Source organism: Indicator indicator, chromosome 35 (assembly GCF_027791375.1).
Source record: "Indicator indicator isolate 239-I01 chromosome 35, UM_Iind_1.1, whole genome shotgun sequence".
Lineage (NCBI taxonomy): Eukaryota > Metazoa > Chordata > Aves > Piciformes > Indicatoridae > Indicator > Indicator indicator.
In genome coordinates, this window is record NC_072044.1 from 490,694 (window position 1) to 518,520 (window position 27,827).

Consider the following 27,827-nt stretch of genomic DNA (forward strand, 5'->3'; position numbering starts at 1 on the left):
GGCTGCTGGGCTTGGGAGCTCAGAGCTGTGCCCAGCACAAGAAGACTTCTCAGCTTTGAAGCCAAGGCCACATCTTGAAAGAGCTGGGACAAGTGGGGCAGGCAGCTCTGCCAGCCTGCATGTTTACAGTGTTGAACAGGGACTGTTTTCCTGACCCTTGAGGTGATTCTTTGCCTTTCCTCAAATGTATTTTTGGGAGAAGCTATTTATGACCTTCCCTGTCCCCCTCAGGTAAGCCCTGGGTTTGCAGCAAAGGATTGGTTGTTTTAGTCCAGGAGCAGCAGAGGGATTTCTCAGGATGAGATTCACCTTTGTGTCCTTTGTGGATTATGGCACTTCTGAAACTTCCTGGAGGGTTTGGGAGTGGAGGAGGGGGTGACATTTCTCTGTACATTCCTCCTGAGGAGGAGGCTTCAAGCCTGGCTTGTCAGGCCAGCTCTCAAAAGGGAATGAATGGATGATGTCCCACCTCCACCCCAGCCCTCCACCACATCCATAGCTGTGTGCCTCAGTGGTGTGCCCCACAAAGCTCAGCTCCACGCTCCAGGGCTGAGATGAGCCTTGCAGCCTGGGGCAGAGACCCACCACATCCTTCTTGTGCCAGAAGAACCTCTCCAGGCCTCCTCTCTGTGTCTTGTGATCCCTCCCTGCAGCTCTCTGTCTGCAGGTGGTGAATCAAACAGTTCCTGTGCTTTTTCCTTCCTTCCCCCTCCTGTCCTGCACACCCACCCATGTGTGCTTTGGTGGTGCTGAGAGTGCTGCAGCCCTGCATGGAGAGGGGGCTGGGTGCAGAGCAGCTCTGGGTGAGCCTCCCCCTGTGCTTTCTGCCCTCAGGCAGCAGGGCTGCAGCACCTCCTGCCTGGTCCCTGCCTGGAGAGCTGCTGCCTGCAGCCCCCTGCCCAGGGCGTCCCTGGCCCCGGCTGCCTGCGGGAGCACTCCAAAGCTTCCTCCTCCCTGGCATTTTCTTGCCTTGCCTCCTTCCAGACCTGGGTCTCTGTCTTCATTCTGAATGTTGGTTTTTCCTGGGTCCTTTCCAAGCTGCCTTTGCAGGCTTCCTGTTGCCTGAGCCTTGCTTTCTGCAATGCCCTGAGAGAGGCTCAGGTTCGCCGTTTGCAGGCTGCGGATGCTGCTGTCCCTTCCAAGCCTGATCCTTTGGGTCTGATCCTGCTCTTGGAGATGGTTTGCAGATGTGTCAGGCTGAACTCATAGGCCAGGGCTGGGCTTCAGGACATATTCTCACACTTGTTAATATGGAACTGGGAGGGGGTTTTGTTTGAAAGCAAATTGGAGCTGCTCTCAGGAGCGAGAACCTTTCCTCTGTAAATATTTTAGGTACTCACAGAATGACAGACTGGAAAATGTCTGTCCAGCCCTGGGTTTTGAGCAAGACCAGGAGAACTGGGAGCAAACATCCAACTCTCATCTCATTAGGCTCTGACAAAAGCTGCCAAGTGGGGTGACCATGTCTGGCTCCCCTACAAGCATAAGGCAGAGGACAGTTCCTGCTCCAAAGAATTTAGTCTGAGGCCTTGACACCACAAACATTTCTATGCATAACTTTTGGGTTGTTTTTTTGTTTTTTTTTTTTTTCTCCTGTAAACAATCCCAGCACCTTTGTTTTCTCCTCTAAGTGAGTAAGAACACCCCCAGCACCCTTGTCAGGATGCATGCATGGCCCTTGGCACTGGACCAGCCTGCCCCAGAAGTCATAGAATCCACAAGGGAGAGCCAAATGGTAAAAGGGATTGGATGAGGAAGGCTTCTGTTAGCATGGCTGATGCCTGGGGGATGTAGCACACTGCTGACACTACATGCAACCTTTTTCATGCCAAGACACACAGACACTTCCCCTCTCCCTCTCTTAAAGCCTGGGTCTTACTTAGTTCATGGAAATTGGGGAGCTAGGTGGTGGCAGAATTAGAGCCTGGGTAGTGACTGTTGCTGTTTACACTTTGGCAGCTTCTCAAGGCCAAACTCAAAGGCTGACAAGGTTACCTCACCTCTCCCTGGCTTTGTACCTGATCCACTTCTCTCAAGTGTGTGGTTAGAGGTGGATGAGGAGGGAACCTGCTCAGACTGCTGGTGGTTTGCTGATGCTCTTCCTTCTAAGTGTCCTTGAATGTAACTTGTAAAAGCTGTGGAGACAATTCTCAAGTGTCTGTGAAATGCCTCTGTTGTGTGAGCCCCTCTTAAAGCCTTTGTGGCTGCCTGGCTCCTCTGAGAAGGAGCAGAGAAAATTGCATCTATTTACAGTTGCTGTTTTAGACTGGGGGTGGGGAAAAGGGAGGTCTGGAAGGCAGGTTTGTGGCTGTTGAGCAGCAGAGCTCTCTCTCATGTGTTGCTTCTCCCCTCCTCCACCAGTTGCAGCTGGTTGGACAGAAGATGCTGGATCTGGCCTGCTTGCAGATCAGCTTTCCAAGTGCACTTTATGGCCTCTGCATGAGTTTCCAGGTCTGTGTCTAGGCTTTGCATCCAGCCCAGCCTCACTCCCTTTGGAGTTTACATCATTTGTTTTTAAACTTCCAGTCTATTTTCTCTTCCTTTTCCAAAGGCTGTAAGGAATTAGCTGCTAAACTGAAACAGGAGAGCAGTTCTCCTGCTGCTGCAGAGCCAAGTTTGGCCCTAGCTGCTGCTGAGTGCAGGGCTCTGGTCTGCAGCACAGCTCCTAGAGCAGCTCCTGTCTTGGGCTGCCACAGCAGCAGTGCTGACACCCTGGGTAGTGCTCCTCCTGTCACAGTGGCTGAGGAACCAGGGTGGAAAACTTGGAGGTGAGGCCAAAGTGGCCAAACTGGGATGGCCAGAAGGAGATTTTTTTTGTTTGTTTGTTTCTTGACACCTTGGCCAAATGGCTGTCAGTGAGGCCTGGCCACTGCAGCTTCACTTCAGCACTTGTTGGACAATCCTTACCCTGGCCAGCCCAGAGGGGTGCCCAGTCAGTGTGTGCCACCCAGCTTTTAAAATCTGTTGGTGACCTTCAGAGCTCTTTGCCTGAGAGCTGGGAGGTGGACTCCTGCTCACCTGACACCCCAGAGGCTGCAAAGCTGTTCTGAAGTCACACCAGCAAGCTGCAGGAATCAGGACAACCTGAGAGCCCAGTGGGCAGAGCTGTGGAGGGGTCAGCTCTCCACTGGGCAGGCTGGAAGAAGATGGGCTGGCACCCCCCAGCTGGGCAGGAAGGATGGGCTGGCACCCCCAAGATGGGCTGGCACCCCCCAGCTGGGCAGGAAGGATGGGCTGGCACCCCAAGATGGGCTGGCACCCCCCAGCTGGGCAGGAAGGATGGGCTGGCACCCCCAAGATGGGCTGGCACCCCCCAGCTGGGCAGGAAGGATGGGCTGGCACCCCCAAGATGGGCTGGCACCCCCCAGCTGGGCAGGAAGGATGGGCTGGCACCCCAAGATGGGCTGGCACCCCCCAGCTCAGCAGGAGGGTCCTGCTTTAAGGCTGGTTTCCAAAGGCAGGGGGCACTGCCCACTGCTCTCAGTGCTGTTCTCAGGGGATCTGTGAGGAGTGTTGGCATTTACTGCAGCACCAGGCCACCAACATCTCCTGCAGGAGCCACCTGCCACTTCCTGCTGCTTCCTTTGCTTGCTTGGTTTGTTCTTGGGTTTGGTTTTCCCCTTCCCACTGGCACTGCACACAGTGAATTCCCCCTGAGGCAGCTCTACAGATCCCAGCCTCAAAATCTCCCTGGAGAGCTTTCTAGGCTCAGGTTTCCTGGGGAGTCTTGGGGCTTCAGCTTCTCCCAGTGCTGCTCCTGCTGTAATGGTCTGGCAGAGAAGCTGCATTTACTGGGCTGGGGGGAAGCAGCCCCCTCCTCCATGGCTGCCTTTCCAGCAGCAACTCCCCACTCACAGCATGGGAACACCTCAAGCAAGAGGAGCTGGGGAGCAGGAGAGCACCTCCCGGCTGGAGAGATGAGCTCTAGAACCTCCAGCATCCTGGCAAGGGGATTCCTCCTGCCTCCAAACCCTGGAATCACATCAGGAACACTGCTCCAGGGAGGGCAGTTGGCAGGATCTGCCCAATCCTGGGCTCTGGTGGGCTGTGTTTAGCCTCCTGGCCCCCAAAAGCACCAAACACTTGGTGGGGTGAGGACTGCTCAGTGGGGTGAGGGCTGCTCAGTGGGGCAGAGAGCTTCAGTGGGGTGAGGACTGCTCAGTGGGGTGAGGACTGCTCAGTGGGGTAAGGGCTGCTCAGTGGGGTGAGGACTGCTCAGTGGGGCAGAGAGCTTCTCAGTGGGGCAGAGAGCTTCTCAGTGGGGTGAGGGCTGCTCAGTGGGGTGAGGGCTTCCCAGTGGGGTGAGGGCTTCCCAGTGGGGTGAGGACTGCTCAGTGGGGCAGAGAGCTTCCCAGTGGGGTGAGGGCTTCTCAGTGGGGCAGAGGACTTCTCAGTGGGGTGAGGGCTTCCCAGTGGGGTGAGGGCTTCTCAGTGGGGTGAGGGCTGCTCAGTGGGGCAGAGGACTTCTCAGTGGGGCAGAGGGCTTCTCAGTGGGGCAGAGAGCTTCCCAGTGGGGTGAGGGCTTCTCAGTGGGGCAGAGGACTTCTCAGTGGGGCAGAGAGCTTCTCAGTGGGGCAGAGGACTTCTCAGTGGGGTGAGGGCTTCTCAGTGGGGCAGAGGACTTCTCAGTGGGGTGAGGACTTCTCAGTGGGGCAGAGGGCTTCTCAGTGAGGCAGAGGGCTTCTCAGTGGGGCAGAGAGTTTCTCAGTGGGGCAGAGAGCTTCTCAGTGGGGCAGAGGGCTTCTCAGTGGGGTGAAGCCACTCCAGTGGTGTGAGACCTTTTCAGTAGGGTGAGGCCATTTCAGTGGTGGCTGCACAAAGAGCTTTTGCTCCCTGGAAACCAAACTTTCTCCTCTTTGGAAGTTTTTTTAGGGCAGAACAATATCTCCTCCTCTTCAGGAAACTCCTCCTTGTAAAGGGCAGTTTTACTCTCCTGCTGAGTCCAAGAAGGGAGATGCTGGACTTCCCCTTTGCTCTGGAGACTCAAACAAGTGGCAGGTGATTTATTTTGAGGGTTCTCTCTCGCTGTAGGGAGGAGAGGAGGAGGTTGTGGCAGGCAGGCTCAGGGGTGCTGGGGAGTGAAGCTCTGTCTGCATCAAGACTGTTTCAATGCTGAACACTTCTCAGTTCCTTGGTAAACAAAACAGGAATGTAAATATGCACTTAATGCAGAATTTTAGGGGTGGTCCTAATTTAATATATTGCAAACTTTGTAAATACTTGGGGGGAAAGCCTGTAAAGTGTGTAAATAAATGGAGATTTGTATGTAAGAAGAACAAAAACCACAACCCCAAAAGTTTTTACTTTTTGCAATTAAAGATAAATGTTCCTGCACCTTTTTCCCCTCCTCTCCTGGTTTTTATTCTCCTGGTGCATGCCAGCTAGGGATTTAACCCTTTCCAGGGCACTTTTTTTTTTTTTTTTTTGCTAAGTGGGAGGGGTTCTGAGTGGAAAGCTGGAAGGTTTTAGTCTGGAATACATCAAGAGAAACACTTTGGGGAATGTTTTGCCTGTTGTAGCCTGGTTCCCTAACTGGGTGGAACAGCTCTGCCTGTCCCTCAGGAATCACACAGAATCCCAGCATGGCAGAGGTTGGAAGGGACTTCTGGAGATCACCCAGCCCAACCTCCCTGCCAGAGCAGCATCACCCAGGGCAGGTCCCACAGGAACACAGCCAGGTGGGTTTGGAATCTTTCCCAAGAAGGACACTCCACAACCTCTCTGGGCACCCTCACAGTGAAGAAGTTTTTCCTTAAGGTTCAGGAAGGACAGGGACTTGCTGGAGAGGGTGCAGAAAGAGTCTGTGAAGATGCTGAGGGGACTGGAACAGCTCCATGGGGAGAGGCTGAGAGAGTTGGGGCTGTTTAGCTTGGAAAAGAGCAGCCTGAGGGGGGATTTGATCGATGCTGATCAATACTTCAAGGGTAGATGGGGGCCAGGGACAGGACATGGGGTAAAGGGCACAAGCTGGAACAGCAGAAGTTCCATCTGAACATGAGGAAGAACTTACTTAAGGGTGACAGGGCCTGGAGCAGGCTGCCCAGAGAGGTGGTGGAGTCTCTGGAGACATTCCAAACCCACCTGGATGTGTTCCTGGGTGACCTGTAGGTGAAACTGCCTCAGCAAGGGGGGGTTGGACTCAATGATCTCCAAGAGGTCCCTTCCAATCCCTACCATTCTCCATCCTTCCTTCAGCCAAACCTTGAGGGCCAGAAGATGACCAATTCCTCCAGAGCTCATCAAACCAAGGCAAGTAGAGGAGGGAGAGGTCCTGCCCCCACCAAAGCAAGGCTGGAGCCTTCTTGGGCACCAGCAAAGCCACCCTGTGGAGACCCTCAGGATGTGTAAGTCAGTAGAGAACCAGGTGGTGTTGCTTCTGCACTGCTGAGTTGTGCCTTCCTGGAGCCCACCAGCTGGGACCCAAACCCTCAGAGCCCATCAGGTGCTGGTGTGTGGCTCCTGTCCCCTGTGCCAGGGCTGTGGTTGGGCAGCAGAAGAGGAGCCACATTCCTCCCACACTTACCTCATGCAGGCTGGACACCAGCATGGCCCCAGGCTGGGGCTTGGACCCTGGGCTGCTAATCTCCATGCTTCAGACCTACCTTGGCTCCAGACAGAGCAGGTTGGGGAGTTGAGCAGGAGTCCTGCACCCCTTCTGCCAGCGGAGCCCAGCAGCTCCTGCTGGCACTTCCCCCTCAGGCATGTGCCCTGGGTGTGACTCCTCCAGGGCTGTTTGCTCTTCCCCACAAGCTCCATGTGTCCTCTTTGCCTCAGTCCCTGTTGCTGGGCACTCTCCTGGCAGGCTCAGGTAGTGCCACAGGCTATGTGGACCAGGACATGTTGGATTCCTGAGCACTGCTGTGTGCCTCCCAAGCCAGGCCATGAGGAGCTGCCAACAAGAGCTGGAGCCAGGGTTGCCAAGGACCAGGTCCTGCACTTGGGTCACAACAACCCCATGGATGCTCCAGGCTGGGGGCAGAGTGGCTGGAAGCTGCCCAGCAGAAAAGGACCTGGGGGTGACAGCTGCATGAAGATGAGGCAGGGTGTGCCCAGGCCACCAGCATCCTGCCCTGGGTCAGTGACACTGAAACCCTTGCTCCAAAAAAAGGACATTGAGGAGCTGGAGTGGGTCCAGAGAAGGGCAACCAAGCTGGTGAAGGGTGTGGAGAACAGGGCTGGGGAGGAGCAGCTGAGGGAGCTGGGGTTGTGCAGCCTGGAGAAGAGGAGGCTGAGGGAGACCTCATTGCTCTCTGCAGCTCCTGAGAGGAGGCTGGAGCCAGGTGGGGGTTGGGCTCTGCTCCCCAGTCTCAGGTGATAGAAGGAGAGGAAATGTCCTGAAATTGTGCCAGGGGAGGGTTAGGTTGGAGATGAGGAAAAATTTCTTTGCTGCAGGAGTGGTCAGGGATTGGAAGAGGCTGCCCAGGGAGGTGGTGGAGTCCCCATCCATGGAGGTGTTCAAGCAAGGTGTGGCCATGGCACTTGGGACTATGGTTTGGTGGCCATGATGGGGTTGGGTTGCTGGTTGGAGGCAATGATCTTGGAAGGCTTTGCCAACCCAAACAATTCTCTGGTTCCCAGTAGTTTCTCCAGGTCTCTGGAGATGCAGCAGAGCTTTTGAGGTGTCTCATGATGGAGACAAGTTTGTCTTGAGCCAGATTCCAGGCCTGCAGCCTTCCAGCCCTTAGCCTGATGGACACCTCAGATCTGAGCAGCTGAACTGAAGCAGATTTCAGCTTCAGACCCTGCTGGTGGACCTCGTTGGGCTGTTGAGAGTTTGTAGACCCTGGACCTAATGAAGGTCCTAATGGTCACCTAATGGAGGTGAGGAGAAAGTTCTTCCCAGAGAGAGTGGTTGGCCATTGGAATGTGCTGCCCAGGGAGGTGGTGGAGTCACCACCCCTGGAGGTGTTCAAGAGGGGACTGGATGTGGCACTTGGTGCCATGGTTTAGATAGTCATGAGGTGTAGGGTGACAGGTTGGACTTGATGATCTTTGAGGTCTCTTCCAGCCTTCTTGATTCTATGATTCTATGATTCTAAGGAGAAGGTGAGAGGTTAGGCAGGCAGTAGGAGAGCTCTTGGGCAGGAAATGCTCAGCGAGGTCCAGAGCAAAAGGGAAACCGGCAAAGGCCTGCGGGGGGAGCCGGGAGGGGAGAGTGGGAGCCGAGCCGGCAGCGACAGCGACTCTGCTCCGCCGGCCGGCGCTGCCCACCCGCGGAGCCTCCCCGACGGCCTGCGGTCCCCGGCGCCGCTCCTGGAGCAGGGTCGGGGCCGTTGCACAACCACAGATGGGAAGGAAGAGGAAGAGGCTGCAGACAGGCTTGGAAGGTCTCTGATGGACAACCTGATGTTGAGCCCTCCAGGTGCCTGCCTGTGGAGGGACCCCAGCCTGCCACTGCGGAGCTGCTGGCTGCTGATTTCCACCAGCCCCGAAGGCAGCTGGAGCCCCTCAGCTGCTCTTTTGGCAGGCAGTTTCAGCTCTGTATCCTCTTCTTCCTCTCCTGCTCACCTTTCTCCCGATGGCACAGCCAAGGGTCACGCTCCTCTGCTTACCCCTGTCCCCAGCAGACTAAGGGAGCCCCAGGGGGGCCGTTCCCTGCTGATTTCCCCCCAGCACAGCCAGTGCATGGACACAGGGCTGGACAGGGTGGGCTCTGGCCTGGGGCTGGGCAGTTACTCTGCTGCCAACTGCTCCCAGCTGCATCTTGTTGCCATCGTTTCCAGACACAGCTGCCTTCCAGGGACAGAGGAGCTCCCTGGTGTCAGCCTGGGCTTGGCTGCTTGCTTTGGGATTGTCCTTATCCTTTGGGAGAAAAGGGACAGGAGGTAGGAGAGACGGAGCTGAGGGTGCAGGGAATGCCAGAGGGCAGAAGCTTGGCCGAAGATGCCAGTCCAGGGCTGAGCACTCAGGGACAGAGGTGTCCTGGGGAGGGGACCCTGCATCCGTGCAGGCTGGGCTGTGAGCTGGGTGTGTGCTGCACGGCTCCGGGACGCTGCTCTCATCAAGAAATGGTTCCTCCCCGAGCTGGGAGCTGCTGGGTGTTCCTTGCTTTGGGGAGGTGCTTTAAATCTTGGCTGCCAGAGCCGCGGGCTGCTAAGAGCAGAAGCTGGCTGCACGATGCTGAGCTCAGGGCTTCCTCCTCTTTTCCTGATGCTGACGGTGCTGGAGCTCAGCTGGTCCCTGAGTGATGAAGAGAAGAAGATCATCTTGGATGGGCACAATAAATATCGCTCCCAGGTGTCTCCTCCTGCTATGGACATGCTGAAGATGGTGAGTGGCTTTAATCACAGGGGGATGGAAGAAGGTTTGTGGAGTGCAAGCCTTGAGCTTGATGCTGGGAGGGATCAGGAGGTTCTGCAGAGCAATCCTCGTGTAGGGCTAGAACCAGGCACCAGCAGAGGGGATGCTGAGGTTGCCTCCAGAGAGGGAAGCTTCCTTTCACCTCGTGAGTTGTCTTTGCTCATTCCTAGAAGTTCCTAAGTGTGCTCTGATGCTCTTGCTCGTGGCCACTGGAGCTCCTCATGCTGGGGAGGAAAGGCAGGTGGGACAGTGCCATGAGCAGGTGCCCCATGCTGGAGGGGGGAACCCTGCTGTGTGGGGATGCTCTGTGCCTCTGGAGGTGAATGAGCTGTTAGCTGTAGGAGGCAACACCAACTTCAACCATGACAACCAGGTTTGAGCTTTCCATCACACTCCTGATCCCCACTACAACTTGAGTGTGGCTGGGCTGGAGGTGAGGGATCCCCATTGTGCTTGGGGAAACTGAGCCAGGTGCACACCTGGGGCTGCAGCAGGAGCAAACCCAACCTCTCAAGCTGCTGCTTTTTGTCTTATCCAGACCCTTGGTTTGATTGACATTTGCCTGTGGTGGTTTGTCTTGCACCACATGGGATTTTTTTTTCCTCATGGTTTGCAACATGCTAGAGGAGGAGGACAACTGACTGCCAGGGATGGCTGGAGGGCTCTGCTGTTTTGGTCCCAGTGTGCTTGTAGGAGACCTCTTTGCCTGGGCCAAAAGTTGCCCAGGCTGAATTAAACCTTTTGTGGGCTGGTAAACGGGAGTTTAATGAGAAAATGAAGCAAAACAGGCTGTGTTTAGCTCTAGGAGATCTGACCAGTGACTTTAGGCTCTGAGGGAACAGAGCCACAACCCTGAGCATCACCATTCCAAGGACACTCACCAGAGAAAGCTGGAGAGTAAGGGGTTTGGAGCCCAAGTCTAGAGAAAGCCTGAGGGGAAGAGTCTCTGGGGCTCCTTAAGCCAGCAGCAGTTGTGCAGCAGTGGCTGCTGCTCCCCCTGAAGCTTTGATTGCAGATCCTGGGCTGTGAGATGCTCCCCTCCACAGAGCTGCTTTGCTTCTGCTTAAACACACAGGGCCTGCTCCAGTCCCCAGCCAAAGGCTTTTTTCCACTCCCACTTTGAAACACCACAAATGTTTAGCTAACAGCAGCCCTGACAATTTCTTGGTGGAGGATTTCCATGGGAGCCTCTTCCTCTGCTCCCTCCAGGGCTGCCTTTGCTGCGAGCTCACCTGCTGCTGTGGCACTGTGCCTGGCTGAGCTCACCCCACGCTTCTGTTTGGGACAGGGCTGGTTGCTGTGGCAATATTTGGGTGATTTGGGGGGGGGCACATAGCCTAAAGCTACTTCTTTAATGAGGCAAACCCTGCAGGTGCAAGGCCCTGTGTGTGGAGCCCAGCTCTGTGCCAGAGGGGAGCAGCAGGAGCTCCCCAGACTGGGTTCCAGACACTGTTCTCAGCCTGGCTTGGGGCCACCAAGGGCAACCAACACTCTGTGCCCCCACACAGATATTTCAGTGTCCTTTCCCCCTGGCCCCTCAGAGCTGCTCTTCAGGGACCCATCAGCATTCCCTCAACACCCAGATGGTGATGTGCCCTGTGTCAGGACCACACTCTGGCCCCTGGGCTCCCACCAGGAAGGTTCCCCCTGTTTGCTGGGCTCCCTTCCAGCCCAGAGCTGCTGTCTCCATCAAATGGCACATGGACAATCCAAACAGCTGTGCTGTGGGGTCCCTCCCTGGGAGGAAACCTCTCCCACTCCTCTTGCATGTCAGTGTGGCCAGTGGGGACCCTGGGCCGGGGGCTCAGCTGGTGGGGAGGGGCTGCAGAGGGGCTCCTGGCAGGCAGCAGGGCACGGCTGGGATCCAGGCAAACAGATGATGCCTCCCAGGAGCTCCCAGGCTCTGTGCAGCTGCGGGGGAAGTGTCTCCTCCTCCCATCCCCTGGCAAAGAGGACTGTCCCCAGGCCCCCTCCTGTGATGTGACCCAGGGTGAGCTTCCTGCCTTCCTCCATCCAGCTTCTCCCCGATGACCTGAGGATGCTCCAGGCAAGGCTGTGGGGGTTGTGCTGATGCAGTGACCTTCTCCAAGCTAAGGCTTGGGTTGTGCTGGGACCGACTCTGGAGCTCCCCTCTCCTGAGGACTACCTTGGGTAGGGATTTGAGCTCTGGATTTCACTCAGGAATGGGGCAACTGTGGTCAGGAAGCTCAGGGGTCCTTGGAAGGTGTCCTTGCCTGTGTGAGGGAGCCTGGTGTCCCTCTCTGTGTGCTGACACCGAGCTCCTGCCAGATCTGGGACACAGAGCTGGAGGCCTTTGCCCAAGCCTATGCAGAGAAGTGCATCTGGGACCACAACAAGGAGCGGGGCCGGAGGGGGGAGAACCTCTTTGCTATGGCCCCGACCCTGGACCTCGACTTCGCCGTGGAGGACTGGAACGGGGAGGAGAAGTACTACAACCTGACAGCTTCCAGCTGTGAGCCCGGGCAGATGTGTGGCCACTACACCCAGGTACCAGGCTGCTGGGCTGGAGGGATGGGGCTGTGAGAAAGGAGCTGTGCCACAGCCCCAGAGCCTCCTCTGCAAAGGGCTGGGGAACCAGGCAGGAATCCCAGCGATGAGGGACCAGGGTACCAGCCATGACCAGCCTCTGGGGGAGACCTGCTTTAAAGAAGCTCTGTCTGGCTCCTCTGCAGAGCTGGTGCCAGCTTGGCTTAGGCAGGGATGTGAGGTCTGAGTGTTTTTCACAGCTTGGGTGGGAGCAAGGAGCAGCAGAGATGGTGGTGGAGGGTGTGAGGATAGAGGAGGAGGGAAACGTGGGGATGGATGTATGGAAGGTTCCAAGATCAGAACAAAGATGGTTGGAGGGTTGGACTAGGTGACCTTTAAAGGTCCAACCCAAAGCGGTCTGTGATGATTCTGTGATGGTTCTCTACCTGGATGGACTGCATGGGAGGGAAGCTGTGGCGCTTGAGCAGCAGTGCCAGTGTCAAGTGTCCCTTGACAGGCTGTTGGGACTCAGGCTTGGGGTTCAAGCTCTGACTCCTCCTGGAGTTACCAGGAAGGTCTGGAGGAGCATTTCCCCAGCTGGAGCATGAGACATGAGATGCAAGAGCAGCCCCTAGCACTGCCTGGAGATGAGGAGGGTTGGACAAGGACCTCATAGCCCCAGACATGGGCAAGGGACAGGATCCTGCAAGCTGGGGGTATGGGCTGTGGAGAGGACGTTGGTGTGGTGCCAGGTCACCAAGAGGGAGTTTGCCTTCCAGCAGTCACCTCCCCTTCACCTTTGCCTCAGGTGGTCTGGGCGAGCACTCAGCGGATCGGCTGCGGGGCCAAGTTCTGCGAGCAGCTGGATGGCATCGAGGCCGAGGGCATGCACCTGCTGGTCTGCAACTACTACCCCCCGTAAGCCTGGCAGGGCTGGCTGCACCTGCAGGAGCTTCCTGGGCTGGAAATGTTCTTCCTTTGGTCCCCAGAGCAGAGTAGGGTCTCAGCTTGTTCAGAGCTAGCAGCCAGAGAGGTGGCTGTGGCCCTGGGTTGGTCGTTCAGGAGGTGTTGCCTGCTGATCCCTGCCCCTGACTGCCACTGCTGCAGCTCCTGGCACAGACCTGGGGAGGGACCTTCAACCCTCAGAGCTGCCCAAGGCTGGTGCTGCTGTAGCTGAGGGTACAAACAACAGCTCCCTGCTCTGTGCTTTGTTCTTGCCCTCCAGCAGCAGTGGCCACCTGCAGGGGGAGAAGCACTTTTGCCCCAGCAGGAAGGGTTTGGGCATGGGAGGAGAGGGAGGTGCCCACTTGCAAAGCCCTAGAGTAGCCTTGCAGACCACTGGCTGGGAGCTGGCAGGACCAAGCAGAGGGGCTGGGCACTGCAGACCTTCTTAGGGGTGCAGAGCAGAAGGGAGACAAAAATCACACCTCCAGCTGTCCATGGATTGCTTTGTTCTGAGGGGTGGGGAAGGATCTGCTCCATGGAGGAGCCTCCCCTGGTTTTAGCAGCCCTGAGGTCAGGAAGTGAAGAGCACTGACAGCCTGTGGCAGCAGACCAGGGTCTGCTGTGTGCTTAGTCCTGAGGTTTGTCTTGGCTGGGATGCTCCTCTTGAATCAGGTCCCTCCTGGGCTCTCCCTTACCCTGCCCCTCTCTTTCTTGGTGTCTTCTGCTTCCAGGGGGAACATGAAAGGGCGGAAGCCATACAAGGAAGGACCCTCCTGTTCCCAGTGTCCTGAGGGCAGGATCTGTGTCAACTCCTTGTGTGGTGAGTGCAGCAAAGGGTTATGTGTCCCCTGGCAGGCTGTTGGGACTCACACCCATGGCTTGGGCTCCAAGCCCTGATCTCTCCTGGGGGGCCTGGACCAGCAGTTCCATGGCTGGACCAAGAGACTTCAGGTGCAACAGCAGCCCCTAGGCTGCCTCAAGACGAGGAGGGGTGGACAAGGACCTCATTGCCCCTCAGCCAGCACTTTTTTTGCCCCATGAAGATGCTCTTTGAGGGGCAGGAGGTCGTATGAGGGAGATGAGATGTCTCCAGGTTGGGGACATGGCCCAGAGTGACCCCAGAGGGGTCTGCCCCTGCCAGTTCCTGCTGGCTCTGCTCGGTGCAGGGATTGTTGAGGTCAGCAGAGCCCAGCCCTAACCCATGGCACTTTTCATCTCTTACCAGAGCCCACAGTAGAGGAGACCACTCCAGCCCCTGTGACAACAAAGGCAAGCCCACCCACCCCAGCCACAGCCATGCCACAACCCACAGCCAAACCAGTGCCCACAACCCCAGGGCCCACCACAGCCACAGCCAAACCAGTGCCCACAACCCCAGTGCCCACCACAGCCAAACCAGGACCCACAGCCCCAGGGCCCACCACAGCCAAACCAGTGCCCACAACCCCAGTGCCCACCACAGCCAAACCAGGACCCTCAACCCCACGGCCCACCACAGCCAAACCAGGACCCTCAACCCCACGGCCCACCACAGCCAAACCAGGACCCTCAACCCCAGTGCCCTCCACAGCCAAACCAGTGCCCACAACCCCAGTGCCCACCACAGCCAAACCAGTGCCCACAACCCCAGTGCCCTCCACAGCCAAACCAGGACCCTCAACCCCAGTGCCTACCACAGCCAAACCAGGACCTACAGCCCCAGGGCCCACCACAGCCAAACCAGTGCCCTCAACCCCAGTGCCCTCCACAGCCAAACCAGTGCCCACAACCCCAGTGCCCTCCACAGCCAAACCAGTGCCCACAACCCCAGTGCCCTCCACAGCCAAACCAGTGCCCACAACCCCAGTGCCCACCACAGCCAAACCAGTGCCCTCAACCCCAGTGCCCTCCACAGCCAAACCAGTGCCCACAACCCCAGTGCCCTCCACAGCCAAACCAGGACCCTCAACCCCAGTGCCCTCCACAGCCAAACCAGTGCCCACAACCCCAGTGCCCTCCACAGCCAAGCCAGTGCCCACAACCCCAGTGCCCACCACAGCCAAACCAGGACCCTCAACCCCAGTGCCCACCACAGCCACAACCACACTTCCAATCACAGCCAAGCCCAAGCTCCCCACACTAGCAGCCAACACAACAGCAGCCATGCCCAAACTTGCCACCATCCTTCCAGCAACCCCAGCCAAGGGAAAACCTGCAGTGCCAGCAGCCAACACCACCACTGCAGAGCCAAAGACCACCACAACCACTACCACTGAGCCAACATCCACCACACCAAACCCCACCACAGCCTCCACAACACCCAAACCAACACCCACCACAGCCACCACCACAGCCAAGCCAGCACCCACCACACCTGCACCCACCACAGCCACCACCACACCCAAACCCACCACAACCACTACCACTGAGCCAACATCCACCACACCAAACCCCACCACAGCCTCCACAGCACCCAAACCAACATCCACCACACCCAAACCCACCACAACACCCAAACCAACATCCACCACACCAAAACCCACCACAGCCACTACCACTGAGCCAACATCCACCACACCAAACCCCACCACAGCCACCACCACACCCAAAACAACACCCACCACAGCCACCACCACAGCCAAGCCAGCACCCACCACACCTGCACCCACCACAGCCACCACCACAGCCAAACCTGCACCCAAATCAACATCCACCACTGCACCCAAATCAACATCCACCACACCAAAACCCACCACAGCCACCACCACACCCAAACCAACATCTACCACACCTGCACCCACCACAGCCACCACCACAGCCAAGTCAGCACCCACCACACCTGCACCCACCACAGCCACCACAACAGCCAAGCCTGCACCCACCACAGCCACCACTGCACCCAAACCAACGTCCACCACACCAAAACCCACCAGAACCACCACCACACCCAAGCCAACACCCTCCACACCTGCACCCACCACAGCCACAGCTAGGCCACCACCTGCCACTGCAGCATCAGCACAGCCAAAGCTCTCCAGCACAGCAGCAGCACCAACCACAGCAGCAAAGACACAACCAAAAGCTGCCACCAGCCCCAGGAAGCCAGAGCCTGCTGCCACAGGGAGCCCAGGTCCTACCGAGGCAGCTGAGCTAACTCCTTCCTTTGAGCCCACCTCAGACCTGGCTGCTGAAGTGTCTCCAGAAGCAGAGGTAGACACTGGAGAGCCCCTTAGCCCCTCAGCCACAGAGGATCCAGCCCCATTAGAGAGCATGGGCACAGCCTTCAGCCCCAGAGCAGCCTCAGCAGCAACTCAAGGTGTGGAAGAGGATGGCAAAGAGACCTCAGCCTTTTCCACTCCACCGCCAGCCCTCAGCCCAATCGTTCCAGAGCTCAGGTTAGGGTTCAATAAGGCTGAGCCCAGGAGCCCCTCCAAGTCAGTGGTTTTCAGCCCCGAGGAGCCAACCTTCTTGCGCTTAACTTCACCCTCCAAAGAGAGGAGAGGGCAGAGCCCTGCTCTCCAGAGCTCCCTCTCAGGTAAGGTGCCTGTGGGGTCTGCCCTGGCAGCTCCTCAGTGACCCTCGAGCAGCATGGAGAGCGCTTGGGAGGAGCCAGCATGAGGCTGGGCCTCGGGATCCTCCTCTTGTCTGTGGCACCAAGCCTCACTCTTGCCTCTAACCTGGAGGGGCTGGCTGGATGTCTCCCCTGTGCAGCATGAGTTTGTCCACAGCCTGCTCCCCACTAACCCCTGGCCGTGCCCTGCCTCTGCCGGCGGCTGCCTGCCCCTCGCCGTGCACGTCATGGATGGACCTGCATGGGTGGGAGCTTCCCTTTTGGCCTCCCCTCCCCTTCTGACTCCACCTGTCCCTCTCTTCTGCCAGCAGGTGCCCTGGACATTGAAGAGCTGGAGCCAGAGCAGACAAGCATGGATCAGCCCACGGCTGGAGCCCCCAGTGCCTGCCTGGGCCTTTCACTCTTCCTCCTGCCCAGTGTCACCCTGGTGGGCCTCCTGCTCTGAATGGTCTTTCCCAGCTGTCCCTGCACCAGGCACCAAGGCTTTCTCCAGCAGTGGTTGTTCCACCACCCTGGTAGGCTTGGGAGGCACCATGGACAATTCAGGTTGATGCTCTCTTCTTCTGCTGCCTTACCTGCTCCAGCCCCAGTGAGCCAAGGGCAGCTGGCAGTCCCATGGGAACTTGGTCCCCTCCCTGAGGAGACCCAAGGGCAGGAAGGTGTCTGCCATAATGCTGGTGACCTTGGACACTTCCTTCTCCCCAGCCAGCCTGGGCTTCTGGGCCATCTCCAGGGTGGAAGTGATGACCTGTCCCAGGACCTGTGTGGCTGGCAGGACCTGCTGCACCGAGTCCCCAGGGGAAGCAGAGTGACCTGGAAACCTGAGTGGTGATGAGGCATGGTGGTTGGCTTTGGTGTTTGTGGATGAGATTTGGTGGTTGGCTTTGGTGTTTGTCTGTGGATGAGATTTGGTGGTTGCTTTGGTGTTTGTCTGTGGATGAGATTTGGTGGTTGGCTTTGGTGTTTGTCTGTGGATGAGATTTGGTGGTTGGCTTTGGTGTTTGTCTGTGGATGAGCCATGGTGGCTGATTTGGTGTTCCTCAGAATGTGTTTCCAGCAGAAATGCTCTTTCCCCTCTCATCATTGTGTCTGTCTGTCTCAATCTGGGAGAAGTTTCAGCTCTTCCCTCCTTGTCCCCAAAGAGTGGCTTTGTATTTTTCCTTCCTGGTTCTGGTACAGCTGTGGCCAGTGTCCCCAGATGTCTCTCTTCCTCCTCCTCACACCTCTGCAGCCCTGGCCTCTCTCCTCCCCTCCCTGCTGCATGCACTCACTCCACAGTTAGTCCTTGGCCATCACCTTACGCCTGTGCCTGCACCCTGTGCTTGCACAGAAGAAAATCCTGCAGTGCTCAAGAGGAGCCTCCAGCTTCTCCATCAGCTTTCCTCTGCATGGCCTCCTTCTTTGCATAGCTTCAGTGTATTGGAACTTAGACACAGGTCCTGGCTGGCATTTGTTGTGGGTGTGCTGGAGCTTGGTCCAGGAGAAGCAAATCCTCAGGTGTGCTGGTACAGCTCGAGCTCAGGAGAGCCAAGTGAGTGCTCGTAGAGGTTGCTGTGGTTCCAGGACTTGTTGTAGGACCACCTGGGACACTGTGTGCTGTGTTCCCCTCTGTCTCTGCTCCCTTCACCTGAGGATTCCCAGCGAGGTGTGTTCAATACCTGACAAGCTTTGCAGACTGCTGGAAGGGACTAGGAGTCCCCAGCCCTCCCCAGTCCCTTCTCTGGTCGTTGGAGCCTTTGACTTCATCAGCAGATGAAGTGGAGAATGACCTGAGAGCCACCATTAGTGTTCCATGCTGCTGTGTCCTGTGCATCCCCAGAGCATGCACTGAATAAATCCTTTTGTGAAAGTCCATGGGGTGTGCAGTGTCTCCTGGGGGGGTCTGGAAGCTGGGGACCTGCTTGTTGTATCTGTAGAATGCTCTTGACTGTGTGAGAATCGCTGAAAGAAAATGAGGCTCCTGGGGGTGCTGAAGGGGCTTTGGGGCTTGCTCTGGAGCCCTCAGCACAAGGAGGGCATCAGCCTTTGCCAGCAGGTCCAGAGGAGGCCACAGCAACGATGGGAGATGGCTGGAAGCCCTTTGCTGTGAGGCCAGGCTGAGAGAGTTGGGGTTGTGCAGCCTGGAGCTGGAGCAGGGGCAGAGCTGGAGAGCAGCAGCAGCAGGAGCTGGAGCAGGAGCAGGAGAGCAGCAGGAGCTGGAGCAGGAGCTGGAGCTGGAGCAGGAGCAGCAGGAGCAGCAGGAGCAGCAGCAGCTCCTCTCGCAGCCCTGCAGCTGCCGCGGGGTTTTCCCAGGTCGGGGCTGGGGCCGCGGAGCGGGGAACGGTGGCCGGCGGCCGGCAGATGGCAGTGGGGGAGGCTCGGAGGAGCTCCGGGCAGCTCCGCAACTCGCTGCGCAGAGCCCTGCAGAGCCCCGCGGGGCTTTATTCAATGACGAGCAGCAGACGTAGATAAGAATCAGATCAAAACTAAAGCTCCCGGCCAGGTGCTGCTGCGCGCCGCGGGCTGAGCTCCTGCGGCTGAGCTGCTTTCGGGGAATCAGAGATTCGTAGAAGCATGGAAGGGTTTGGGGTGGAAGGGACCCTGAACATCATCCATTTCCAACCCCCCCTGCCACGGGCAGGGACACCTCCCACCAGCCCAGGCTGCTCAAGGTCTCATCCAACCTGGCCTTGAACACCTCCAGGGAGGGGACAACCACAACCTCCCTGGGCAACCTGTGCCAGTGTCTCCCCACCCTCACTCTCAAGAATTTCTTCCTCCTCTCCAGTCTCAGTCTCCCCTCTCCCAGCTCCAAGCCATTGTCCCTTGTCCTGGCACTCCCAGCCCTTGGCAAAAGTCCCTCCCCAGCTCTCCTGGAGCCCCTTCAAGCACTGGAAGGCAGCTCTAAGGTCTCCCTGGAGCCTTCTCTTCTCCATGACCTCCCTGGGCAAACCTGTTCCAGCCTCTCACCATCCTCTCTGGGAAGAATTTCCTTCTTTCTAATAACCAAACCCCGCTTTGGGTTGGAGACAGATGATGGAGTCTCTTCATCTGCTGTAGGGGGGAAGAGGGCTCAGGCAGGGATGGAGATGGGAGAGCATTTCAGGACTGTGATATTTTCCCATCTGGTTGAAGGGGAAAAAAATATATTTTTTTTTTCCATGTGGATGAAGGAAACTGCAGCATCCATTCCCTATAAACTATAAAAGGACCAGAAAAAGCATTTCTTCTCCCATCACAATTTGTTCAATATCTGATTTACTGCAATGCTGCATCCCCCCCCCCTGCTGAGAGCCATCATGGAGCTGGGAGGAATGGTGCTGCTGATTACCAGGGTTAGCAGAAGCCCTTCAAAAGGATTCCAGGATTTAAATATTTTCTAGAGTCATAGAATTATTTCAGTTGGAAAAGATTTGGGGAGCTCCTGAGCCCTGTAAAAATGCTGAGCTTTGTTTTTCCTTCAGGTTTTGACTCCTGGAGCCAGGCAGCTGTGCAAGGACCTGTTTGTAGAGATCCTCCTAACAGAAAAATCAAACCCAGAAAGCAAATCCCTGCTCCTCTGCCCCCCTCACCCCAGGAGAGGGAGGCTGAGCCCTGCCAGTTTGGGGTGGTTTGGTTTAATCTTGAATCAGAGGAGGTGTTAGGGAAGGTGACCACATGGCAAGGGGAGGACATAAAAAGATCCAAGGGAGACTTTTCCAGCTTTTCCACTCTCTTTCTGGGCTTGGCATGAAGGATGCTCATCCCAGTGAGAAACTCTTTGAAGAGGTGGAAAGAAGCCAAGAGCCCAGCACAGCTCTGGCCAGGTCCTGGCAGCCCCATGGCCATGTGTGGTGGGAGGAGGAGAGAGTATTAAGCATCAGCTGTGGTCAGTTGAGTTCACAGGAAGGGGGTTGTGGTGTTTATAAGGTCTGGTTGCTGCATCAGCCCCACCTGCTTGCTTTCCCCCATCCCTGAGGCCTGTTTCCCAGCAGGGAGAGGATCCTGTCTGCTGCTGGTTGAGCAAAAGGAGGCTGCTTGGCCTCCTGAAGCTCTCCTGAGCACGCTGAGTCAGAAGGCTTGGGGCAAGCCTGTCCCCCACATCACAGGGGAGTTGCAGCTGGGGCTGCTGTGCTGGTGGATCCAGCTAGCTGGAAATATTCCTTCAGTGTTTGGTCCCACAGTGTCCCTGGGGGTACTGGTGGGGACTCACCTAACCTCATCTTGCCTCCTGGCTGCTTTTTGCTTCAGGGAGGTGCCTGCCCCTCTTTACCACTGCAGCCAGGGAGGGCATTGCTGGCACAGTGTGGTTGCCCCTCCGAGATGTGGGTGAGACCCTGGCCAGGAGTTAGCCAGGTGGCCTAAATGTCCATGCCTGTGAGCTCAGCTGGGCTGCCAGCCCTCCTCCTGGGCAGAGGTGCCCTTTCTCTTACACCAGGAAGCATTAGAGAAAGTAAATACTGTCTTGGCTGGTTTCTGAGCCCCAGTTGTGATTTATCAGAGAGGAGACTGTGGGTCTGTGGAGCCTGGAAGTCTCCATCTTCTCCTGTTGCTGATAAGGGAGTCACAAGCATGCTGACAGTGAGGGCAGAGAGAATCCCAGAATTCCAGCATGGTAGAAATTGCAAGGGACCTCAGGAGATCATCCAGTCCAACCCCCCTGCTCCAGCAGGGCACCCACAGCAGCTTGCCCAGGATCACAATGGCCAGGTGGGGCTGGAAGCTCTCCACACAAGGACACTCCACAACCTCTCTGGGCAGCCTGCTCCAGGCCTCCAGCACCCTCACACCAAACAACTTTCTCCTCCTGTTCAGATGGAACCTCCTGGCTTCCACCTTGTGCCCCTTGCTGCCCTTTGCCCTGTCCCTGGGCACCACTGAGCAGAGTCTGCCCCCAGCCTCTTGCCCCCCACAGCTCCTTTGTCTCTTGCTGAGCATTGCTCAGCTCCCCTCTGGGGCTGCTCTTCTGCAGGCTCTCAGCCCCAGGGCTCTCAGCCTTTGCTCCTCCCAGAGCTGCTCCAGGCCCCTCAGCACCTTTGTGGCCCTCAACTGGACTCTCTCCAGCAGTTCCCTTTTTCTCTTGAAAGCTCAGAACTGGACCCAGTACTGCAGATATGGCCTGACTAGGGCAGAGTGCAGGGGAAGGAGAACCTCCCTTGCCCTGCTGGCCACACTCTTCTTGATGAAGCCCAGGAGACCATCCTCCTTCTGGGCCACAAGAGCACAACCTTGAGCCGACCAAGGGCAAGGAAGCAGCTTGGGGCTTCATGATAGGGAAGCCCAGGAAAGCACAAGCACCTACTGACATCCAGAGGACATGGACTCAGCTGCTCTGCCAGCCCAGTCTATCCCACATCCTCCTGCTGTCCTGGCTGTGGCTTCCCTTTCATGCTCAGGATTGTGGTCAAACAGAGAATCTGGCCAGTGAGACAGAGTCAGGACCATGGGCCACCCTTCTAGAGGTCCCAGTGCAGCAGGCAAGCTGGCTTCAAGGCAGGAAAAAAAAGAAGACACTGTGAGAAAAGCCAGAGCAAGTTTATTTTCACAAGAGAACATCTCCCTGATGTTTTATTCATGGCTTCCAGCTTGCAGCTTCCCTGCTTGAGAATCTCCACATCGATGCAGTGCAGGAGAACAGAACCAATTTCATCTGGGACACCCAGGATTAGTCCTTATCTAGGGAACACCTCAGAAACACAGATCTGCTGCTCTGTTCCCATGCTCCTGGTGCTATTTTGGTAACCTCCAAGCAATTTGTGGGCAGGAGCCCTGCCCCTCAGCAGGCAGCTAGAGAGGATAATCATGCATCTGAGAGGTCCAAGCTGTAGTTTTGCACAGCAAGTGGCCAGGGCTGCTGAAGGACCAGATTTATGGAGAGAGGGCTGCATTCCTTCCCTGCCAGAGGCTGCAGCATCCCCACCCACCAGCTGTGGCCCAGCCTGAGGAAGTCACGTCCCAGCCCTGCTGCAGCTACACCCAGCCCGAGGAGCAGAGGTGCCTTAGACCAGCTGCTCCGTGCTGGGGACTCCCACGGCCCAGGCAGCCAGGCCTGGCTCTCCCTGCACGCTTGTCAGGCTGAAATTTCAGGGCTCCGATTCCTTTCTGCTGCTCTCTGCCTCCCACTCCATCTGAGAAGGTGTCCTCTGCTTGCCCTCCCTCCCCAGGGGCTCAGCTCTCCCTGGCAGTGCTAATGGCCTGAGGTGGCCTGACGAACTGCTGCAGCCCTGATCCTCTTACAGCTCCACTCCTGGTCCTGATCCTGCTTACTTTGGAACGTGGCAGAGGGACAGTCCCCATCTGCTCCTAAGGAGGAGGAGGAGACAGCAATTCCCTGTCCCTTGTAGAGTGCCAGAGCTCTGGAGGATGCTGTCTTCTCATCCTGCTGCCAGATGAGAGTGCTGCCAGCCTGGAGAACCCTGAAGGATTAGGACTTGCTCCCCTAGGCTCACAGCTCCTCCTTGCCTGCCCCTGCTCCAGCACACAGAGTTGTTAGTCTGAGCTGGGGTTTGTTCTGTGTGAGCACACAGGAGCCCTGATCTCCTCACCAGGCTGTGCACAGAGGTGAGCTGGGTTGATATGGGTTGGCACAGCAGAAAGAAAGAACCAGCCTCTAGCTCTGCACTGGGGGACAGCTGGGAAGCTGTCCAGAGCAGAAAGCACTTCCTGAGCAGGGGCCAACCAGTCAAATCCAATCAGCTCCCAGGGCTTTGAGGCCACAGCCTTGGATCTAGTTCTTAAGCCAAACTTCAGAATAAGGCACAGCAAACTTAAATCACAAGCTCAGATCCATCCTCTCAGTGCCTCTGGCATCCAGCCCCCTCCAGACTCGAGGCCAGACCAGAAGAGAACTGAAACCTTTTACAACTGGAGTCCACCTCCTGCAAAAGAACAAGACTGGAGCTGAACACCAGGAGCTGGAGCAGCCCAGCTGATGCCATCTTCTCTTGCCCCCCAATAAGCAGAGGTAGATTTTCTGTAAGCAGGGGGATCCATGAGGCATGGAGCAGTCCCTGGAAGAATGCAGTGCTGGATGCTGGAAGAGAAGAGCCACTGAGCTGTTCAGCAATGCTGTGCTGGGTTTTGGACTCCTCAACAGGAAGAGAGGACACCTCAGAAGCTCTGTGGCTGAGCCAGTCCTCCAGTGGTTTTGCTGCTCTTTAAGGAAGGCAATAGACTGTATAGTTATCACCTGAAATGGGATAAAATCCCTCCCACCAAACTATACAACCTACTACCTCACCTCCACAGAGCAGAGCAGAGCAGAGGGCTTGCCTGACTCATGACCACCACCTGCCTCCATGCTTGGTGTTGAAGTAGATGACAAAGGCTGAAGACCTTACTGTCTCCTTAGGAAAGACAGTAGATTGTATAGTTAGCTCAAAGGGAGGATTGGACTCCACAACTATTCAATCTACTACCTCAGCCTCAAGGACAGCTTGGGACCATGGCAGCTGAAGGCAATGAGCTGATCTTTATCCAGGCACTGGCTGCCCTGCAGCTCCTGTGGAGAGAAATGCAGGAAAGTTCATCAGACTTCACAGAATCCTTCAGGCTGGAAGAGACCTTTAAGATCACTGAGTCCAACCCTTATCCGCCAGGTCACCACCAAACCACATCCCTCAGCACCACACCTCCACTGTTTTTCAGTCTCTCCAGGGATGGGGAATCCACCACTGCCCTGGGCAGCCTGGGCCAGGGCTGGACAACTCTTTGTGAGGAAGAAATTGTTCCTCATAGCCAACCTAAACCTGCCTTGGCCCAACCTGAGGCCATTTCCTCTTGTCTTGTTACTTGAAAAAAAAAAAAGAGACCAAGCCCCACTTCACTCCAGCCTCTTCTCAGGGAGCTGTAGAGAGCCAGAAGGTCTCTGCTGAGCTTCCCCTTCTCCAGGCTGAACAACCCCAGACGCTAGGAGAAAGCAGTCTCACACCCAACCTTGTCCTGAAGCTGCCTTTCCTTCAGTCCACTTGGCAATGGCCCTGGCCACAACCATTGTGCAGCCAAGGGCTTGTGGAGGGAGGCAGCAGCCTCCCCTGCTGCACCCAGGCCCCACGCACCCCAGCTGAGGCAGCTCTGCTGAAGCTGCAGGAACAGCAGCGCCGTGCAGCCGGGGCTGACCTCACCTCTGAGCACACAGCGTATCTAGAACAAACCTGCCAGGCCAGAGAAGAGAATCCATCCGTTCAGCTGCTCCAGGGAATTGAGCAGATTAGAAATAAGTGAGTACAAGGAAGCTTTTAGGCTGCAGCTGTAATGGTATTGAGTACATCAAGGCAGATCTCATTTCCTAAACAAATGAGTGCAACATGCAGGCTCCGTGGCCCTTTAGTGCTTCTAGCACAGCCAGGCAGTGTTAGTGTGGATCTGAGACACACTGTTGGCTTCCCCCCAAGCCCTTGGCTCACCTTCTGAGACTTTTTTTTTTTCCTCCCCCCCCCTTCTCTGCACACCCAACTACAGATGCAAGGTATTAAGCTGGGAGTTGAAAAGAAACCTGCAAGGCTCTTTTGCAACAAGAAAGAATTCCCCTTGGAGATGAAAGCAAGCTGGAATGAAAAGGAAGCCACCAGCAGCAGCACATTAAGCAGGCTGCTTGTGCAGCACAGCAGAGACCCAAAGGAGGACTTCCCATGAGAGCCCAGCAGGAGAGGTCCCCAGCCTCCCTGAGCATCTGCTGAGTGCTGTGGTGGGAGAGACACGAGCTAAGGCAGAAGTCCCCAAGGAGACAAAGGCTGTTGAATGCTTTCTGCTTCCACAGCTAACAGGCAGCCACCTAAATAACTGAGATTCCCAAAGGCTTGTAGCTGGGATCATTGAGCTGAGGGTTTAGAATGGGCTGGGAACAAGGATCTCTTGAAACAAGGCTTGGGAAGTGGCCCTGACTCTTTGCAGAGCAGCCCAGGGATCATCCTCACTGGCATTCATGGGATCTTAGAATTGTCAGGGTTGGAAGGGAGCTCAAGGATTATCCAGTCCCAACCCCCCTGCCATGGGCAGGGACACCTCACACCACAGCAGGTTGCTCACAGCCACCTCCAGCCTGGCTGCAAAAACCTCCAGGGATGAGGCTTCCACCACCTCCCTGGGCAACCTCTGCCAGTCTCTCACCACCCTCCTGGGGAAGAATTTATTCCTAACATCCAATCTGAATCTCCCCATTTCTAGTTTTGTTTCATTCCCCCCAGTCCTGTCACTTCCTGACACCCTCAAAAGTCCCTCCCCAGCTTTCCTGTAGCCCCCTTCAGATCCTGGAAGGCCACAAGAAGGTCTCCTGGGAGCCTTCTCCTCTCCAGCCTGCACAACCCCAACTCTCTCAGGCTGTCCTCATAGCAGAGCAGCCTCAGCCCTCTGCTCATCCTCATGGCCCTTCTCTGGACATGTTCCAGCACCTCCAGATCCTTCCTGGAACAGAGGCTCCAGAAGTGGACACAGTAGGGGTCTCAGCAGAGTGGAGTAGAGGGGGAGAATCACCTCCCTCAACCTCAACACAGCCCAGGTAATTCTCTTCATTTCCTTTGCCAGTCTCACCCATCAGAAGGGATGTCCTGCTGTGCCAGGCCATCTGTCCCACACCTCTCCTGGAGCCACAGGGTCCAAACAGTGTCAACAAATCAATGCTGCAGGGCTGATCCCTGCAGCATTTAAGTCCCCAGCCCAGGCACAGTGCTGAGCACCTTGCATCCCAAATGGCCTCCTGGTGGGAAATCTTCCCCTTCCTGTTCTGTTGGCATGGAAAGCGATGCACAGAGGTTGCAGATCCCTCCTCAGCATGTGCCACGCCAGCCAGAGCCTCACCAAGGTTATAAGCAGGCTCAGAGGTCCATCCAGCCTGGCCCAGGTCCTCCTCAGGGACAGAAGCAGAACTTTAGAGCAGAGTGTTGCAGCTTCCCCCAAATTCAGCTGGTGCCACAGGCATCAACCTAAAGAGATCATGGTGGGAAGAGAGCCAATGGTTGCTCTCTTAGGAGGAGAGGTTGAGAGCCCTGGGGCTGTTTAGCCTGGAGAAGGGCAGCCTGAGAGGGGATCTGCTCAATGCTCAGCAAGAGCTACAGGGTGGGGGGCAAGAGGCTGGGGCTGGGCTCTTTTCAGTGGTGCCCAGCGAGAGGACAAGGAGATCACAGTACAAGTGCAAAGGAGATCACAGGAGGTTTCTTAAGGATAAACTTCTTCACTTTAAGGGTGCTGAACACTGGAGCAGGCTGCCCAGAGAGACTGTGGAGTCTCCTTCTCTTGGAAACCTTCAAAACCTGCCTGGAAGTGTTCCTGTGCAACCTGATCCAGGCGAAGCTGCTTCAGCAGGGGGACTGGAGTAGGAGATCTCAGGAGGTCCCTTCCAACTCCTACCATTCTGTGATTCTGTGTGATGCTGCTGCTGCTGCTGCTGCTGCAGTAGAGGACTGGGGAGCTGGGTGGCCTGGATGATCACAGCAGGTGATGGCTATAGCAGAGGACACTCATCTCACAAAGAGACTCTTGGCAGTTGACCTGGAGGAGCAATTCCCAGCCTGCTGGCTTATTTTAAGCACATAAGCCAGGCCAGGCATTTCCAAGATCCCCACTGCAGAGAAGCTGCTTTTGGGCCAATCTCAAACTGTGGGTGGAAATTACATTAAATAACTCCTAGTTCACATAGATCTAATTATACATGGAGAGGAGACAAAAAAAAAATCCCTTCTGACTTCTATATGTAATCTTGAAAACAAGAGATTTAATTATAATAATTGTCTTAATGAGGATAAGTTTCAGGAATAGCCAGCTGCTGACTCTGCAATCCTGCTCTTGCCAGGATCCATGAGGGCACCCTCCAGGCTTCATCCCTGGAGGTGTTGAAGGCCAGATTGAACAGAACCTTGAGCAACCTTAGTGGGAGGTGTCTTTGCCCATGGCAGGGGGTTGGAACTGGATGATCTCCAAGGTCCTTTCCAACCCAACCCATTCTAGGATTCTAAGAAGCAGCTACAAAGCAGGAAGATTAATGCCTGGTGAGGATGCCCATGACCATCCTACCCATAGTATTGCTCTCACACTTCTTTGTGCTGGGTGCTCTCCTGGATGGCTTGTGGTCTAAACCATCAAGACAAAAGATGGGACCAGAAGAAGAAGAAGAAGAAGCAGAGAGGTGACCAAATTTGCCAAAGATCACTCAGCAAGCCCATGGTGAAGCTGGCACTCAAAGTAGCTTTGCTTCAGTCTGACTGCCAGGGCAATGGTTTACCTGGGCCAGCCTAACCAGGTTAGGCCAGGTTGATATCCACTCTCCTGACTGACAGAGAGGGGGAAAAGTGAGGTCCTAATCTCTGCAGGAGAATCAGAGATCCTGGGAGACAGCTGATAACACAGGCTGGGTAACAACTCAATGGTAAAACCCTGCTGAGGCTTCACAAAGAGGCATCATGAATTAGTCATAAATCAGAAGATTTGTGCAAACTCTGAGATTCTCTGCAAAAATCCCACAGCAGTCACCAAAGTCAGCTGTGCTCCAGCTCTGCCCTTCCAGGACATCCTTCCAGACACCAGACTCTGCCTTCCAGACACCGAGCCTGCCCTTCCAGCACATCCCTGCTGAAGGGTTAGATTTACAGGAGCC

The 27,827-nt window shown here is 56.1% G+C and overlaps 1 protein-coding gene across 1 annotated transcript; it reads left to right on the forward strand.

Moving 5' to 3' along the window:
* The first annotated feature begins 9,117 nt into the window (after positions 1 to 9,117).
* On the forward strand, positions 9,118 to 16,727 carry PI16 (peptidase inhibitor 16). Its single transcript, XM_054395764.1, has 5 exons — positions 9,118 to 9,270; positions 11,590 to 11,808; positions 12,596 to 12,705; positions 13,464 to 13,552; positions 16,594 to 16,727. Exons 1-5 carry the CDS (start codon positions 9,118 to 9,120, stop codon positions 16,725 to 16,727), a joined length of 705 nt encoding a protein of 234 aa, XP_054251739.1.
* The last annotated feature ends 11,100 nt before the right edge of the window (positions 16,728 to 27,827 follow it).

Bases quoted from the DNA above. Each gene is read 5' to 3' on its own strand.
- PI16 (XM_054395764.1), top strand. From the start codon at position 9,118: ATGCTGAGCTCAGGGCTTCCTCCTCTTTTCCTGATGCTGACGGTGCTG. The intron at 9,271-11,589 runs GTGAGTGGCTTT...AGCTCCTGCCAG, and splicing joins CTATGGACATGCTGAAGATG to ATCTGGGACACAGAGCTGGA. The intron at 13,553-16,593 runs GTGAGTGCAGCA...TTCTGCCAGCAG, and splicing joins CTGTGTCAACTCCTTGTGTG to GTGCCCTGGACATTGAAGAG.